This window comes from Bombina bombina, chromosome 1 (genome assembly GCF_027579735.1).
Source record: "Bombina bombina isolate aBomBom1 chromosome 1, aBomBom1.pri, whole genome shotgun sequence".
Taxonomy (NCBI): Eukaryota; Metazoa; Chordata; class Amphibia; order Anura; family Bombinatoridae; genus Bombina; species Bombina bombina.
In genome coordinates this window covers 375,664,186-375,682,222 of record NC_069499.1, presented here as the reverse complement: position 1 = coordinate 375,682,222, position 18,037 = coordinate 375,664,186, and the positions used below count along the sequence as shown (strand labels likewise).

Below are 18,037 nucleotides of genomic sequence, written 5' to 3'. Positions count from 1 at the left end.
TTAACCCCTAATCTGCTGCCCAAACATCGCCGCTGCCACTATACTAAAGTTATTAACCCCTAAACCTCTGGCCTCCCACATCACTAACACTAAATAAATATATTAACCCCTAAAGCTAGCCCTAAGTCTAACCCTAACCCCCCTAACTTTAATATAATTAAAATAAATCTAAATAAAAATTGCTATTACCTAAATAATACCTATTTTAGACTAAATAATTACCTGTAAAATAAAACCTAAGCTAGCTACACTATAACTAATAGTTACATTGTAGCTATCTTAGGTTTTATTTTTATTTTACAGCTAAGTGTGTATTTATTTTAACTAGGTAGACTAGTTAGTAAATAGTTATTAAAGGATTACTTTCTGTTATAATTTTTAAGCTAAACAACTAACATATTAAAGTTAATAAACATTAATTAAAACCTACTGACCTATATTTTCTCCAAAATGAAGTTTCATAACATTCTAAAAGTTATATCTTTTATTCGCCAATGATGTCACGTTATCCTGCCCACTATTTTCAGCACTGCATGTTCAAAATACTTAAACCAATAACTTTGTGTTTAAAGCGCCATTTTGAAACCTAGGTATTGTAAACGGATTGGTACAGAGCAAAGGATACCCACAGAGTGGGTTTGGAAAACAATTAAATTTGCACACAAGATTTCAGATACGGTAGAGATATGTTAATGAAATGCTATTGATAAAAAGCGTATTTGGGGTAGTTAGTTAGTAAGAGGCATAGAAAATATTTACTTACAGTGGCCCTTTAACTATTTACTAGCTACCTAGTTAAAATAAATACAATTTTACCTGTAAAATAAAACCTAACCTGAGTTACACTAATATCTAACATTACACTAAAATTAAATTAAATTAAATTAAAAAAATATATTTATCTAAATTACAAAAAATAATAAACACTAAATTATACAAAATAAAAAAAGAAATCATCAAAAATAAAAATGAATTACTCCTAATCTAATAGCCCTATCAAAATAAAAAAGCCCCCCCAAAATAATAAAGATCCACTTACAGTTTTTCAAGACCGGACATCCATCCTCATCCAGCCGGAGAAGTCTTCATCCAAGCAGCAAGAAGTCATCTTCCAGGCAGGCAGAAGTCTTAATCTAGACCCTGGTTTCTCAACAGCCGGGCCGTGGCCCAGTACCGGGCCGTGATAGCCCTGCTGGTGGGCCCTGACCTGTCATGCCCCCACTGCACACTCTTACCCCACTGCACACAAGGGGCAGACTGAGACCAATCAAAGCCCCAGGAAAACTGTCTCACACTGACCCAAATGTATTCAAATGAACATGGTAGCCTCCCTGCCCTAACCCCAACAAGCCCATCAACCTCCAGAGCCAGGATCCCCAACATTAAGGGCCAAAGAAAGGGCCCCCAACCTCCAGGGCCAGACCTCACACTCCATGGCCCTCACAGCGACAGACCCTCGGCAGGACCCCCACACTCCAGGGCCCCCACTAAACCCACACTGAACTGCTTAGTTACTGATAGGGCAAATCCCTGATGCTTAATATATATATATATATATATATATATATATATATATATATACCGGGCCCTGGACATGTCCAGCTAAAATTTACCGGGCATTGAGGTCACTTTGGTTGAGAACCACTGATCTAGACGGCATCTTCTATCTTCATCCTTCTGAAGAAGAGCGGCTTTTTTAAGGGTTTATTGGGTGGATTTTATTTTTAGATTAGGGACTTTGGGCACCGTAAAAGAGCTAAATTCCCTTTTAAGGGCAATGCCCATCAAAATGCCCTTTTCAGGGCAATGGGGAGCTTAGGTTTTTTAGGTAGGTTTTTATTTGGGGGGTTGGTTGTGTGGGTGGTGGGTTTTACTGTTGGGGGTTGTTTGTATTTTATTTTTCTTCTGTTATGTGTGATCAGTCCACGGGTCATCATTACTTCTGGGATATAACTCCTCCCCAACAGGAAATGCAAGAGGATTCACCCAGCAGAGCTGCATATAGCTCCTCCCCTCTACGTCACTCCCAGTCATTCTCTTGCACCCAACGACTAGATAGGATGTGTGAGAGGACTATGGTGATTATACTTAGTTTTTATAACTTCAATCAAAAGTTTGTTATTTTACAATAGCACCGGAGCGTGTTATTGCCTCTCTGGCAGAGTTTGAAGAAGAATCTACCAGAGTTTTTACTATGATTTTAACCGGAGTAGTTAAGATCATATTGCTGTTTCTCGGCCATCTGAGGGAGGTAAAAGCTTCAGATCAGGGGACAGCGGGCAGATGAATCTGCATTGAGGTATGTAGCAGTTTTTATTTTCTGAATGGAATTGATGAGAAAATCCTGCCATACCGTTATAATGACATGTATGTATACTCTACACTTCAATATTCTGGGGATGGTATTTCACCGGAATTACTCTGTTAAAAGTACACTAAACCTTTTAATAGGTATTTATCATGTTAAACGTTTTTGCTGGAATGTAGAATCGTTTGCATTTTCTGAGGTACTGAGTGAATAATATTTGGGCATTATTTTTCCACTTGGCAGTTGCTTGTTTTAATTGTGACAGTTTCGTTTCTCTCTCACTGCTGTGTGTGAGGGGGAGGGGCCGTTTTTGGCGCTCTTTGCTACGCATCAAAAATTTCCAGTCAGTTACTCTTGTATTTCCTGCATGATCCGGTTCATCTCTAACAGAACTCAGGGGTCTTCAAACTTCTTTGGAGGGAGGTAGATTCTCTCAGCAGAGCTGTGAGACTTATATATTGACTGTGATTAAAAACGTTGCTCTGTAATTTTTATTTTCAAATTTAATTATTGTTACTTTACTAATGGGAACAAACCTTTGCTAAAAGTTGTGTTGTTTTTAAGGATTGATGCTATAACTGTCTTTCAGTTCATTATCAACTGTCATTTAATCGTTTAGTGCTTCTTTGAGGCACAGTACGTTTTTGTTAAATAAGATTGTAACCAAGTTGCAAGTTTATTGCTAGTGTGTTAAACATGTCTGATTCAGAGGAAGATACCTGTGTCATTTGTTCCAATGCCAAGGTGGAGCCCAATAGAAATTTATGTACTAACTGTATTGATGCTACTTTAAATAAAAGCCAATCTGTACAATTTGAACAAATTTCACCAAACAGCGAGGGGAGAGTTATGCCGACTAACTCGCCTCACGTGTCAGTACCTGCATCTCCCGCCCGGGAGGTGCGTGATATTATGGCGCCTAGTACTTCTGGGCGGCCATTACAGATAACATTACAAGATATGGCTACTGTTATGTCTGAAGTTTTGGCTAAATTACCAGAACTAAGAGGCAAGCGTGATCACTCTGGGGTGAGAACAGAGTGCGCTGATAATACTAGGGCCATGTCTGATACTGCGTCACAGCTTGCAGAGCATGAGGACGGAGAGCTTCATTCTGTGGGTGACGGTTCTGATCCAAACAGATTGGATTCAGATATTTCAAATTTTAAATTTAAATTGGAAAACCTCCGTGTATTACTAGGGGAGGTTTTAGCGGCTCTTAATGATTGTAACACTGTTGCAATACCAGAGAAATTGTGTAGGTTGGATAAATACTTTGCGGTACCGGCGAGTACTGACGTTTTTCCTATACCTAAGAGACTAACTGAAATTGTTACTAAGGAGTGGGATAGACCCGGTGTGCCGTTCTCACCCCCTCCAATATTTAGAAAGATGTTTCCAATAGACGCCACCACACGGGACTTATGGCAAACGGTCCCTAAGGTGGAGGGAGCAGTTTCTACTTTAGCTAAGCGTACCACTATCCCAGTGGAGGATAGCTGTGCTTTTTCAGATCCAATGGATAAAAAATTAGAGGGTTACCTTAAGAAAATGTTTGTTCAACAAGGTTTTATATTGCAACCCCTTGCATGCATCGCGCCGATTACGGCTGCGGCAGCATTTTGGATTGAGTCTCTGGAAGAGAACCTTAGTTCAACTACGCTGGACGACATTACGGACAGGCTTAGAGTCCTTAAACTAGCTAATTCATTCATTTCGGAGGCCGTAATACATTTAACCAAACTTACGGCTAAGAACTCAGGATTCGCCATTCAGGCACGTAGGGCGCTGTGGCTAAAATCCTGGTCAGCTGATGTAACTTCTAAGTCCAAATTACTTAATATACCTTTCAAGGGGCAAACTTTATTTGGGCCCGGTTTGAAAGAAATTATCGCTGACATTACAGGAGGTAAGGGCCACGCCCTGCCTCAAGACAAAGCCAAAGCTAAGGCTAGACAGTCTAATTTTCGTCCCTTTCGGAATTTCAAAGCAGGAGCAGCATCAACTTCCACTGCACCAAAACAGGAAGGAGCTGTTGCTCGTTATAGACAAGGCTGGAAACCTAACCAGTCCTGGAACAAGGGCAAGCAGGCCAGGAAACCTGCTGCTGCCCCAAAGACAGCATGAACCGAGGGCCCCCGATCCGGGACCGGATCTAGTGGGGGGCAGACTCTCTCTCTTTGCCCAGGCTTGGGCAAGAGATGTTCAGGATCCCTGGGCGCTAGAGATCATATCTCAGGGATACCTTCTAGACTTCAAATTCTCTCCCCCAAGAGGGAGATTTCATCTGTCAAGGTTGTCAACAAACCAGATAAAGAAAGAAGCGTTTCTACGCTGTGTACAAGATCTGTTATTAATGGGAGTGATCCATCCGGTTCCGCGGTCGGAACAAGGACAAGGGTTTTACTCAAACCTGTTTGTGGTTCCCAAAAAAGAGGGAACTTTCAGGCCAATCTTGGATTTAAAGATCCTAAACAAATTCCTAAGAGTTCCATCGTTCAAAATGGAAACTATTCGGACAATCTTACCCATGATCCAAAAGGGTCAGTACATGACCACAGTGGATTTAAAGGATGCTTACCTTCACATACCGATTCACAAAGATCATTACCGGTATCTAAGGTTTGCCTTCTTAGACAGGCATTACCAGTTTGTAGCTCTTCCATTCGGATTGGCTACGGCTCCAAGAATCTTCACAAAGGTTCTGGGTGCCCTTCTGGCGGTACTAAGACCGCGAGGAATTTCGGTAGCTCCGTACCTAGACGACATTCTGATACAAGCTTCAAGCTTTCAAACTGCCAAGTCTCATACAGAGTTAGTTCTGGCATTTCTAAGGTCGCATGGATGGAAAGTGAACGAAAAGAAGAGTTCTCTTTTTCCTCTCACAAGAGTTCCATTCTTGGGGACTCTTATAGATTCTGTAGAAATGAAGATTTATCTGACAGAAGACAGATTAACAAAGCTTCTAAATGCATGCCGTGTCCTTCATTCCATTCAACTCCCGTCAGTAGCTCAATGCATGGAGGTGATCGGCTTAATGGTAGCAGCAATGGACATAGTTCCCTTTGCACGTCTACATCTCAGACCGCTGCAATTGTGCATGCTGAGTCAGTGGAATGGGGATTACTCAGACTTGTCCCCTACTCTGAATCTGGATCAAGAGACCAGAAACTCTCTTCTATGGTGGCTTTCTCGGCCACATCTGTCCAGGGGGATGCCATTCAGCAGGCCGGACTGGACAATTGTAACAACAGACGCCAGCCTACTAGGTTGGGGCGCTGTCTGGAATTCTCTGAAGGCTCAGGGACAATGGAATCAGGAGGAAAGTCTCCTGCCAATAAACATTCTGGAATTGAGAGCAGTTCTCCATGCCCTTCTGGCTTGGCCCCAGTTAAAAACTCGGGGGTTCATCAGGTTTCAGTCGGACAACATCACGACTGTAGCTTACATCAACCATCAAGGAGGGACAAGAAGCTCCCTAGCAATGATGGAAGTATCAAAGATAATTCGCTGGGCAGAGTCTCACTCTTGCCACCTGTCAGCAATCCACATCCCGGGAGTGGAGAACTGGGAGGCGGATTTCTTGAGTCGCCAGACTTTTCATCCGGGGGAGTGGGAACTTCATCCGGAGGTCTTTGCCCAAATACTTCGACGTTGGGGCAAACCAGAGATAGATCTCATGGCGTCTCGCCAGAACGCCAAACTTCCACACTACGGGTCCAGATCCAGGGATCCGGGAGCGGTTCTGATAGATGCTTTGACAGCACCTTGGAACTTCGGGATGGCTTATGTGTTTCCACCCTTCCCGCTGCTTCCTCGATTGATTGCCAAAATCAAACAGGAGAGAGCATCAGTGATTCTAATAGCGCCTGCATGGCCACGCAGGACTTGGTATGCAGATCTAGTGGACATGTCATCCTGTCCGCCTTGGTCTCTACCTCTAAGACAGGACCTTCTGATACAGGGTCCATTCAAACATCAAAATCTAACTTCTCTGAAGCTGACTGCTTGGAAATTGAACGCTTGATTTTATCAAAACGTGGTTTTTCTGAGTCGGTTATTGATACCCTGATACAGGCTAGGAAGCCTGTTACCAGAAGGATTTACCATAAGATATGGCGTAAATACCTATACTGGTGCGAATCCAAAGGTTACTCCTGGAGTAAGGTTAGGATTCCTAGGATATTGTCCTTTCTACAAGAAGGTTTAGAAAAGGGTTTATCGGCTAGCTCATTAAAGGGACAGATCTCAGCTCTGTCCATCTTGTTACACAGGCGTCTGTCAGAAAATCCAGACGTCCAGGCCTTTTGTCAGGCTTTAGCTAGGATCAAGCCTGTGTTTAAAGCTGTTGCTCCGCCATGGAGTTTAAACTTAGTTCTTAACGTTTTACAGGGTGTTCCGTTTGAACCCCTTCATTCCATTGATATAAAATTGTTATCTTGGAAAGTTCTGTTTTTAATGGCTATTTCCTCGGCTCGAAGAGTCTCTGAGTTATCAGCCTTACATTGTGATTCTCCTTATCTGATTTTTCACTCAGACAAGGTAGTTCTGCGTACTAAACCTGGGTTCTTACCTAAGGTAGTCACTAACAGGAATATCAATCAAGAGATTGTTGTTCCATCCTTGTGTCCAAATCCTTCTTCAAAGAAGGAACGTCTTCTACACAATCTGGATGTAGTTCGTGCCCTCAAGTTCTACTTGCAGGCAACTAAGGATTTTCGACAAACGTCTTCCCTGTTTGTCGTGTACTCTAGTCAGAGGAGAGGTCATAAGGCTTCGGCTACCTCTCTCTCCTTCTGGCTTCGTAGCATAATTCGTTTAGCCTATGAGACTGCTGGACAGCAGCCTCCTGAAAGAATTACAGCTCATTCTACTAGAGCTGTGGCTTCCACTTGGGCCTTTAAGAATGAGGCCTCTGTTGAACAGATTTGCAAGGCTGCAACTTGGTCTTCGCTTCATACTTTTTCCAAATTTTACAAATTTGACACTTTTGCTTCTTCGGAGGCTATTTTTGGGAGAAAGGTTCTTCAGGCAGTGGTTCCTTCTGTATAATGAGCCTGCCTATCCCTCCCGTCATCCGTGTACTTTTGCTTTGGTATTGGTATCCCAGAAGTAATGATGACCCGTGGACTGATCACACATAACAGAAGAAAACATAATTTATGCTTACCTGATAAATTCCTTTCTTCTGTTGTGTGATCAGTCCATGGCCCGCCCTGTTTTAAGGCAGGTAAATATCTTTTAAATTATACTCCAGTCACCACTTCACCCTTGGTTTCTCCTTTCTCGTTGATTCTTGGTCGAATGACTGGGAGTGACGTAGAGGGGAGGAGCTATATGCAGCTCTGCTGGGTGAATCCTCTTGCATTTCCTGTTGGGGAGGAGTTATATCCCAGAAGTAATGATGACCCGTGGACTGATCACACAACAGAAGAAAGGAATTTATCAGGTAAGCATAAATTATGTTTTTTTTACAGGTAAAAGAGCAGATTTCTTTGGGGCAATGCCCTGCAAAAGGCCCTTTTAACCCCTTAGTGACCAGAGCACTTTTCCATTTTCTGTCCGTTTGGGACCAAGGCTATTTTTACATTTCTGCGGTGTTTGTGTTTAGCTGAAATTTTCCTCTTACTCATTTACTGTACCCACACATATTATATACCGTTTTTCTCGCCATTAAATGGACTTTCTAAAAATACCATTATTTTCATCATATCTTATCATTTACTATAAAAAAAATTATAAAATATGAGGAAAAATGGAAAAAAACACACTTTTTCTAACTTTGAACCCCAAAATCTGTTACATATCTTCAACCACCAAAAAACATCCATGCTAAATAGTTTCTAAATTTTGTCCTGAGTTTAGAAATACCCAATGTTTACATCTTCTTTGCTTTTTTTGTAACTTATAGGGCCATAAATACAAGTAGCACTTTGTTATTTTCAAACCATTTTTTTTTTCAAAATTAGCGCTAGTTACATTGGGACACTGATATCTTTCAGGAATCCCTGAATATCCATTGACATATAAATATTTTTTTTTAGAAGACATCCCAAAGTATTGATCTAGGCCCATTTTGGTATATTTCATGCCACCATTTCACCGCCAAATGCGATTAAATACAAAAAATCGTTCACTTTTTCACAAATTTTTTCACAAACTTTCAGTTTCTCACTGAAATTATTTACAAACTGCTTGTGCAATTATGGCATAAATGGTTGTAAATTCTTCTCTGGGATCCCCTTTGTTCAGAAATAGCAGACATATATGGCTTTGGCATTGCTTTTTGGTAATTAGAAGGCCGCTAAATGCCACTGCGCACCACACGTGTATTATGCCCAGCAGTGAAGTGGTTAATTAGGGAGCATGTAAGGAGCTTTTTGGGGTATTTTTAGCTTTAGTGTAGTGTAGTAGACAAACCCAAGTATTGATCTAGGCCCATTTTGGTATATTTCATGCCACCATTTCACCGCCAAATGCGATCAAATTAAAAAAAACGTTAAGTTTTTCACAATTTTAGGTTTCTCACTGAAATCATTTACAAACAGCTTGTGCAATTATGGCACAAATGGTTGTAAATGCTTCTCTGGGATCCCCTTTGTTTAGAAATAGCAGACATATATGACTTTGGCGTTGCTTTTTGGTAATTAGAATGCTGCTAAATGGCGCTGTGCATCACACATGTATTATGGCTAGCAGTGAAGGGGTTAATTAGGTAGCTTGTAGGGAGCTTGCAGGGTTAATTTTAGCTTTAGTGTAGAGATCAGCCTCCCACCTGAAACATCAGACCCCCTGATCCCTCCCAAACATCTCTCTTCCCTCCCCTACCCCACAAATGTCCCCGCCATCTTAAGTACTGGCAGAAACTCTGTCAGTACTAAAATAAAAGGAAAATTTGTGCTTTTTTGTGCATTTTTTTAGCATATTTACATATGCTTCTGTGTAGGATCCCCCTTAGCCCCCAACCTCACTGATCCCCCACCCAACAGCTCTCTAACCCTCCCCCTCTGACATAATGTGCGCCATCTTGGGTACTGGCAGCTGTCTGCCAGTACCCATTTTAGTGAAAATATGTTTTTTTATTTAAAAAAAATGTCTCTTTTCTGTAGTGTAGCTTCCCCCCCCCAATAACAACCCCCCACCCTTCCAGATCGCTTAGATGCTTTTTTAAAAAAATGTTTATTTAATTTTTTATTACACTTTTACTCCTAACTTTTTCTGTAGTGTAGCGGTTCCCACCCGCTCCCGCCCCGTGCACACGCCCGCCCGCCACCCCCTGTGCACGCGCGCGCGCCCCCGAAAGCTCCCCCCCCGATCCCGCCCCCCTCAACCTTACAGAGATCACCGATGGCCGCCCACCCGCCTCCCAAGTCGGCTCCCACCCACCAACGATACCGGCCATCGATGTCCGGTGCAGAGAGGGCCACAGAGTGGCTCTCTCTGCATCGGATGGCCAGGAAGTGTTATTGCAGGATGCCTCGATGTCGAGGCATCACTGCAATAACCGGAAAGCAGCTGGAAGCGAGCAGGATCGCTTCCAGCTGCTTTCCAGACTGAGGACGTGCAGGGTACGTCCTTGACTGACATTTTTTAGAGGACGTACCCTGCACGTCGTCAGTCGTTAAGGGGTTAAGGGCCATTGGCAGTTTAGTGTAGGCTAGGTTTTTTTTTTATTTTGGGTGTCTTTTTTATTTTGATAGGGCTATTAGATTAGGTGTAATTAGTTTAAATATCTTATAATTTTATTTATTTTTTGTGTAATTTAGTGTTTATTAGTTCTTGTAATTTAGATAAATGTATTTTTTAATTTATTTAATTTTAGTGTAATGTTAGGGTTAACTGTAAGACAGGTTAGGTTTTATTTTACAGGTACATTTGTACTTATTTTTACTAGGTAGTTAGTAAATAGTTAATAACTACTTACTAACTAGTCTACCTAGTTAAAATAAATACAAACTTACCTGTGAAATAAAAATAAAACCTAAGATAGCTATAATGTAACTATTAGTTATATTGTAGCTAGCTTAGGTTTTATTTTACAAGTAAGTATTTATTTACTTTTAAATAGGAATAATTTAGGTATTAATTGTAATTTTTATTTGGAATTATTTTAATTATGTTAAAGTTAGTGGGGGTTAGGGTTACGTTAGGGTTAGGGTTAGACTTATAGTTAGGTTTAGGGGTTAATACATTTAGTATGGTGGCGGTGAAATTGGGGGAAGCAGATTAGGGGTTAATAATATTTAACTAGTGTTTACGATGCAGGAATGCGGCGGTTTAAGGGTTAATATGTTTATTATAGTGGCGGCGATGTCCGGAGCGGCGGATTAGGGGTTAATCATTTTATTTTAGTGTTTGCGATGCGGGAGGGCCTCTGTTTAGAGGCTAATAAGTAGTTTATGGGTGTTAGTGTACTTTGTAGCACTTTAGTTATGAGTTTTATGCTACGGCCTTGTAACGTAAAACTCATAACTACTGACTTTCAGGTGACGGTACAGATCTTGCAGTTATAGGCTGTACCGCTCACTTTTTGACCGGACAGGCAAACTCGTAATACCGGCGCTTTGTAAGTCCCATTGAAAAAGAACTTTTTGAAAGGTGCGGTAGTTACGTTGCGTGACGGCCAAAAAAGTGTGCAGTTACTGCTGTACCTACAAGACTCATAATCTAGCCGTCTGTTACTTTTAGCAACATTAAGCATCTTAAGAGCGTTATGAATTTTATTATAGGTAGTTTTATTATAAATTATTTTGCCTCATTTCAGAAATTAAGCAATATTACATGCTCTTGCTATGAATTTTTATTAACGCGGTTAACAAAAAGTAATTACTTTTTCATGTTAGCCCTGGTAATGGATAATATGTTGAATTATGTTTTGACAATTTATGTAAACATTTTTCACATTTAGAGCATCCCAAAATGTATTTATATATTTTCATTTCTAAAAAGTTTTTTTTATGTTTGTGTATAAATGATGCAGAGTATGACATTACAAGTAAAAATGTCCTAAGCCTCAACACAACATTATAGAACATGTCTATTTTGTGCATCCATGTACTTACCTATCAAAAATGTAATTGTTAACACATATTTTCATGAAAGAGTTATTAAACTGTTTAGTTATAACTTTGTGCTGAGTTTATATAAAGTAATGGAAGCTGCCATGTTAAAACTTACATTTTGCCTTATCTTCTTTTCTCCTGCTAAGGACAATTAGGGACATATATAAAACAGGTAATAAAAGACAAGGTGCAAACAAGGCTGTATGGAATATTGGATTCATAAAGTAATTATCTAACAGGGTTTCCACACAGCCATGTTTGCACAGCCTGTTTTATTGTCTGTTTTATTTCTGTCCCTTATTATCTTCAGCAGAAGAAAGAGATAAGGGGAAGACATAAGTTTAAACTTGGCACTGACTATTATTTAAGCTAAAGTACTTTATAGAACCTTAAACTTTACACTTGTATCTTATTTATTTAAAAAAATAGAAACCATAAAAAATGCATCCACATTTTACTATAAGGCTAATCTTTGCTATAGAAAAATAATTGTGCCTAGCATGTATTTACTGTTTGATATCCCTTTAAGTATGTGATATTGTTTCAATTCACAAGCCTGTGTGCATTTCCATTTATGACAACAAATAAGTACCCACTTAGCAAGAAAGTTTAATAAAACAAGCCAAATTTTACTTAAAAGGTTTATTATATTATGAAGTTGATGATGTTGACTAATCTCATGTCATGCAGAAGTTTACTTATGATTAGGAAAAAAAAGTTACAGATGAGAAGGTTTTAGATGAAGTTTGTTACACGATGGCTCATGTTGTTGTGCACTGAAGATTGAACAAATAGATTTCATACACAGAAGCAATGCTTCAATAACTCATCACCTGTCTCTTATTTCATTACAGATAATAAATGTTTAATTGTGTCATTTTATAGCTCTCACATATGTTTTAAAGTATCTGTTTTGTATGTCTTTATTCATGTTTACTATTGTGCAGATGATGCATGTAAATTGCCTTGTGAAAATGGAGGGAGATGTGTTATAAATGAAAAAGGTGATCCAAGATGCCATTGCTGGCCGAATTACTCTGGAGAAAGATGTGAAGTTAACCAGTGCAACAATTACTGTCTGAACGGAGGGACCTGTACAGCATCTGTGCTAGGTAAATGTTTATAATGAAATCTGATTTGTGCTATCAATATTGCCATTGTATACTTATTTATCCTAATAAATCATTAGAGATTTCTGGCATGCAATAAAGTGCAAGAATACAATATACTGGAGTTCATGCCAGCTAAATGTTTTTGCTTTGTATATTAGAGAGATGAAAATAATAAAAATAGATATGTTTGTCTGGAAATATCTGCGCATAATCTAGCAATCTGTGAATAAATCTTTGGATCCAGATGCATGGTAAGAGGGAATTACTTTGAATCGATAAGATAACAGGTGGTAGGGTGTTTTTTCAATTCAGCACAACACACTGGTGACAAATTATGACAAGCATATGAATCACATACAGACAGCAGTTTTACTTCATGAATAATGTATGCTGTGGTTGGTTTATTGATGCTAGTCTGTAGGTTTTTTGGTTCAGGTAAGGCACCTCTGTTGCACAAGTAATATGTTATGTCCTTTATATTGCTGAGTCTTATACTCTAGAAGTGGCCAAGGGAATTTTTTTTTTAATTAATTAGGAAAGTTTCTTAAAGACAACTGATATTTACAAACTTCTTTATTGTAGCATTCTGTATCCCTATAGTTATCGCTATATTTCAAATGTATCATTATTATTGACTGAAAATCATAGATTGTTTTTAAATGTGTTAAATTAACAATATGGTTTCAGTAAAATACAAAAAGATGAAGCTCCAATTAATAAATAACAAGTTAATTAGAACCTATGTTTACTAAATATCTACCTGCATAAGGTTCCTCCCACCAATGACTTTTGAATATTATCTCATATTACAAAATGGTATTATGAGGTATTTATTTGGAATTTTTACACTGAAGTTATATCCCATACACAAATTCGTGAACGTGCAAAATATTTATTTTGTAAAACAAATCTTTAAACTAAAAATTAAATGTACTAGCTCTATATGTATTTGATATTTATATTAGTCTGAGAATAACATGTAGATGTATTTTTTAAAGTTTCATTAACTGTTTAAGTATTGACAAAATAAGTGTAAAGTTTTAGTATAAAAGAATGAAAGCTGCCATGTTGTAACTTAGGCTGCCTTCTCTGCTGTGGCCAATTAGAAACAGTCATAAATAGGTCATTAGAGTGTGCAGCCAATGGCTGTGTGGAATATAACTGTGTTCTGCACTACCATTTCTAACAGGAACTGAAAAGCTCACAATTTCAGAATGGAATTACAGGAAAAGGGGACAAAATAAATAAAATTATATTGCAGAGTTTTTTTCTATATACACTATATCATAGTATATTACCACATGAAAGTGTTTTATGTCCCTTTAATAGGCTATTAAAAGTTTTCCACAAAGTTTAAATTATATTGAGGGTTGGCTTAGACTTAGACATGTTTCTTGTTTTAAAAATAACAGTTAAGATTAGCATTAGATTAGTCTCATCTTTGTCTACTGTATATTAAAGTTGAATGTTTACAAAGTTTAAAACATCTTGAAAATTAAACACTTTTTTCATTTATATTTGACTTTACCTTTCTTGCCTTTAATCTTCCTGGTTTCCCATTAACTGTTCATGAAAAGTAAGCCCTTAACATGATTATTTTACCACCATGTTTTACTTTAAAAATAGTGTTCACAGATAGGTTTGATTGATTCACCCCTAGGACCCAATGCATAAATTCCTGGCAGAAGAATATACTCACTGGACCTTGCACCACTTGAAATGTCAATTTTAGTAGATATTGATTATGCTTTATGTAAAATGTTATCATATTTGCTGTATGTTTGAATTTCTCTTGTTAAGTGTATCCAGTCCACGGATCATCCATTACTTATGGGATATTCTCCTTCCCAACAGGAAGTTGCAAGAGGATCACCCACAGCAGAGCTGCTATATAGCTCCTCCCCTAACTGTCATACCCAGTCATTCTCTTGCAAGCCTCAACCAAGATGGAGGTCGTAAGAGGAGTGTGGTGTTTTATACTTAGTTTATTCTTCAATCAAAAGTTTGTTATTTTTAAATGGTGCCGGAGTGTACTGTTTATCTCAGGCAGTATTTAGAAGAAGAATCTGCCTGCGTATTCTATGATCTTAGCAGAAGTAACTAAGATCCATGGCTGTTCTCACATATTCTGAGGAGTGAGGTAACTTCAGAGAGGGAATGGAGTGCAGGTTTTCCTGCAATAAGGTATGTGCAGTTAATATTTTTCTAGGGATGGAATTTGCTAGAAAATGCTGCTGATACTGAACTAATGTAAGTAAAGCCTTAAATGCAGTGAGAGCTACTGGTATCAGGCTTATTAATAGAGATGCATACTCTTATAAAAATGTAATATAAAAGTTTGCTGGCATGTTTAATCGTTTTTATATGTAGTTGGTGATAAAACTTATTGGGGCCTAGTTTTTTTCCACATGGCTGGCTTGAATTTGGCCTAGAAACAGTTTCCTTAGGCTTTCCACTGTTGTAATATGAGTGGGAGGGGCCTATTTTGCTGTTTTTTTGCACAGCAAAAATTACAGACACAGACATCCAGCTTCTTCCTGCATGATCCAGGACATCTCTGGAGGGCTCAAAAGGCTTCAAAGTCGTTTTTGAGGGAGGTAAAAAGCCACAGTAGAGCTGTGGCAGTTGTTGTGACTGTTTGAAAAAAAAAACAAAAAACAAAAAAACGTTTTTGTCTTTTATTATTTTTTGGGTATTAAGGGGTTAATCATCCATTTGCAAGTGGGTGCAATGTTCTGCTAACTTGTTACATACACTGTAAAAATTTCGTTAGTGTAACTGCCTTTTTTTCACTGTGATTTCAAATTTTGACAAAATTTGTGTTTCTTAAAGGTGCAGTAACGTTTTTTATATTGCTTGTAAACTTGTTTAAAGTGTTTTCCAAGCTTGACACAGAGGAAACTACTTGTTCATTATGTTTGAAAGCCATGGTGGAGCCCCATAGGAGAATGTGTATTAATGTATTGATTTCAGCTTAAACAGTAAAGATCAGTCTTTAACTATAAAATAAATATCACCAGAAGATTCTGACGAGGGGGAAGTTATGCCGACTAACTCTCCCCACATGTCAGACCCTTCACCTCCCGCTCAGGGGATGCATGCTAATATGGCGCCAATTACATCAGGGACGCCCATAGCGATTACCTTGCAGGACATGGCTGCAATCATGAATAATACCCTGTCAGAGGTATTATCCAGGTTGCCTGAATTAAGAGGCAAGCGCGATTGCTCGGGGGTTAGGAGAAATACAGAGCGCGCAGATGCTGTAAGGGCCATGTCTGATACTGCGTCACAATATGCAGATCATGAGGACAGAGAGCTTCAGTCTGTGGGTGACATCTCTGATTCGGGGAATCCTGATTCAGAGATTTCTAATTTTAAATTTAAGCTTGAGAACCTCCGTGTGTTGCTTGGGGAGGTATTAGCTGCTCTGAATGACTATAACACAGTTGCTGTACCAGAGAAATTGTGTAGGCTGGATAAATACTATGCGGTACCGGTGTGTACTGATTTTTTTCCTATACCTAAAAGGCTTACAGAAATTATTAGCAAGGAGTGGGATAGACCGGGTGTGCCTTTTTCCCCACCTCCTATATTTAGAAAAATGTTTCCAATAGACGCCACTACACGGGACTTATGGCAGACGGTCCCTAAGGTGGAGGGAGCAGTTTCTACTTTAGCAAAGCGTACTACTATCCCGGTTGAGGACAGTTGTGCTTTTTCAGATCCAATGGATAAAAAATTGGAGGGTTACCTTAAGAAAATGTTTATTCAACAAGGTTTTATTTTACAGCCCCTTGTGCGCCTGTCACGGCCGCGGCGGCATTCTGGTTTGAGGCCCTGGAAGAGGCCATCCATACAGCTCCATTGACTGAAATTATTGACAAGCTTAGAACACTTAAGCTAGCTAACTCATTTGTTTCTGATGTCATTGTTCATTTGACTAAACTAACGGCTAAGAATTCCGGATTCGCCATCCAAGCACGTAGGGCGCTATGGCTTAAATCCTGGTCAGCTGACGTGACTTTGAAGTCTAAATTACTCAACATTCCTTTCAAGGGGCAGACCTTATTCGGGCCTGGTTTGAAGGAAATTATTGCTGACATTACTGGAGGTAAGGGTCACACCCTTTCTCAGGACAGGGCCAAAGCAAAGGCCAAACAGTCTAATTTTCGTGCCTTTCGAAATTTCAAGGCATCAACTTCCTCCGCTTCAAAACAAGAGGGAACCTTTGCTCAATTTAAGCAGGCCTGGAAACATAACCAGTCCTGGAACAAAGGCAAGCAGGCCAGAAAGCCTGCTGCTGCCTCTAAGACAGCATGAAGGAACGGCCCCCTATCCGGCGACGGATCTAGTAGGGGGCAGACTTTCTCTCTTCGCCCAGGCGTGGGCAAGAGATGTTCAGGATCCCTGGGTGTTGGAGATCATATCTCAGGGATATCTTCTGGACTTAAAAGCTTTCCCTCCACAAGGGAGATTTCATCTTTCAAGGCTATCTGCAAATCAGATTAAGAAAGAGGCATTCCTACGCTGTGTGCAAGACCTCCTAGTTATGGGAGTGATCCATCCAGTTCCACGGATGGAACAAGGACAGGGTTTTTATTCGAATCTGTTTGTGGTTCCCAAAAAAGAGGGAACCTTCAGACTAATTTTGGATCTAAAGATCTTAAACAAATTCCTCAGAGTTCCATCTTTCAAACTGGAAACTATTCGGACCATCCTACCCATGATCCAAGAAGGTCAGTACATGACCACAGTGGACTTAAAGGATGCCTACCTTCACATACCGATTCACAAAGATCATCATCGGTTTCTAAGGTTTGCCTTTCTAGACAGGCATTACCAATTTGTAGCTCTTCCCTTCGGGTTGGCTACAGCCCCGAGAATCTTTACAAAGGTTCTGGGCTCACTTCTGGCGGTTCTAAGACCGCGAGGCATAGCGGTGGCTCCGTGTCTAGACGACATCCTGATACAGGCGTCAAGCTTTCAAGTTGCCAAGTCTCATACAGAGATAGTTCTGGCATTTCTGAGGTTGCACGGGTGGAAAGTGAATGAGGAAAAGAGTTCTCTATCCCCACTCACAAGAGTCTCCTTATTAGGGACTCTTATAGATTCTGTAGAAATGAAAATGTATCTGACGGAGTCCAGGTTATCAAATCTTCTAAATGCTTGCCGTGTTCTTCACTCCATTCCGCGCCCTTCGGTAGCTCAGTGTATGGAGGTAATCGGCTTAATGGTAGCGGCAATGGACATAGTGCCATTTGCGCGCCTTCATCTCAGACCGCTGCAATTATGCATGCTGAGTCAGTGGAATGGGGATTACACAGATTTGTCCCCTCTGCTAAATCTGGATCAAGAGACCAGAGATTCTCTTCTCTGGTGGTTGTCTCGGGTACACCTGTCCAAGGGTATGACCTTTCGCAGGCCAGATTGGACAATTAGGTGTGCTAGCTGGAGGCGCTGGTTCAGCTTGTATCAGTCGTTGGTATCTTACTTTCCTTTCTCAGTTGTATAAGTCTAGGTGCAAAATAGTGGTGCTGAAATATCAGACAATA

General features: G+C 39.8%; 1 protein-coding gene across 1 annotated transcript in view; it reads left to right on the top strand.

Annotated features, from left to right (window-relative positions):
* Positions 1-18,037, top strand: part of LRP1B (LDL receptor related protein 1B) — a 2,715,774-nt gene that overhangs the window by 2,567,509 nt on the left and 130,228 nt on the right. Inside the window, exon 84 of the mRNA XM_053698264.1 lies at positions 12,318-12,482. Coding sequence (XP_053554239.1) covers positions 12,318-12,482 — 165 coding nt within the window. The remainder of the gene's footprint in view (positions 1-12,317; positions 12,483-18,037) is intronic.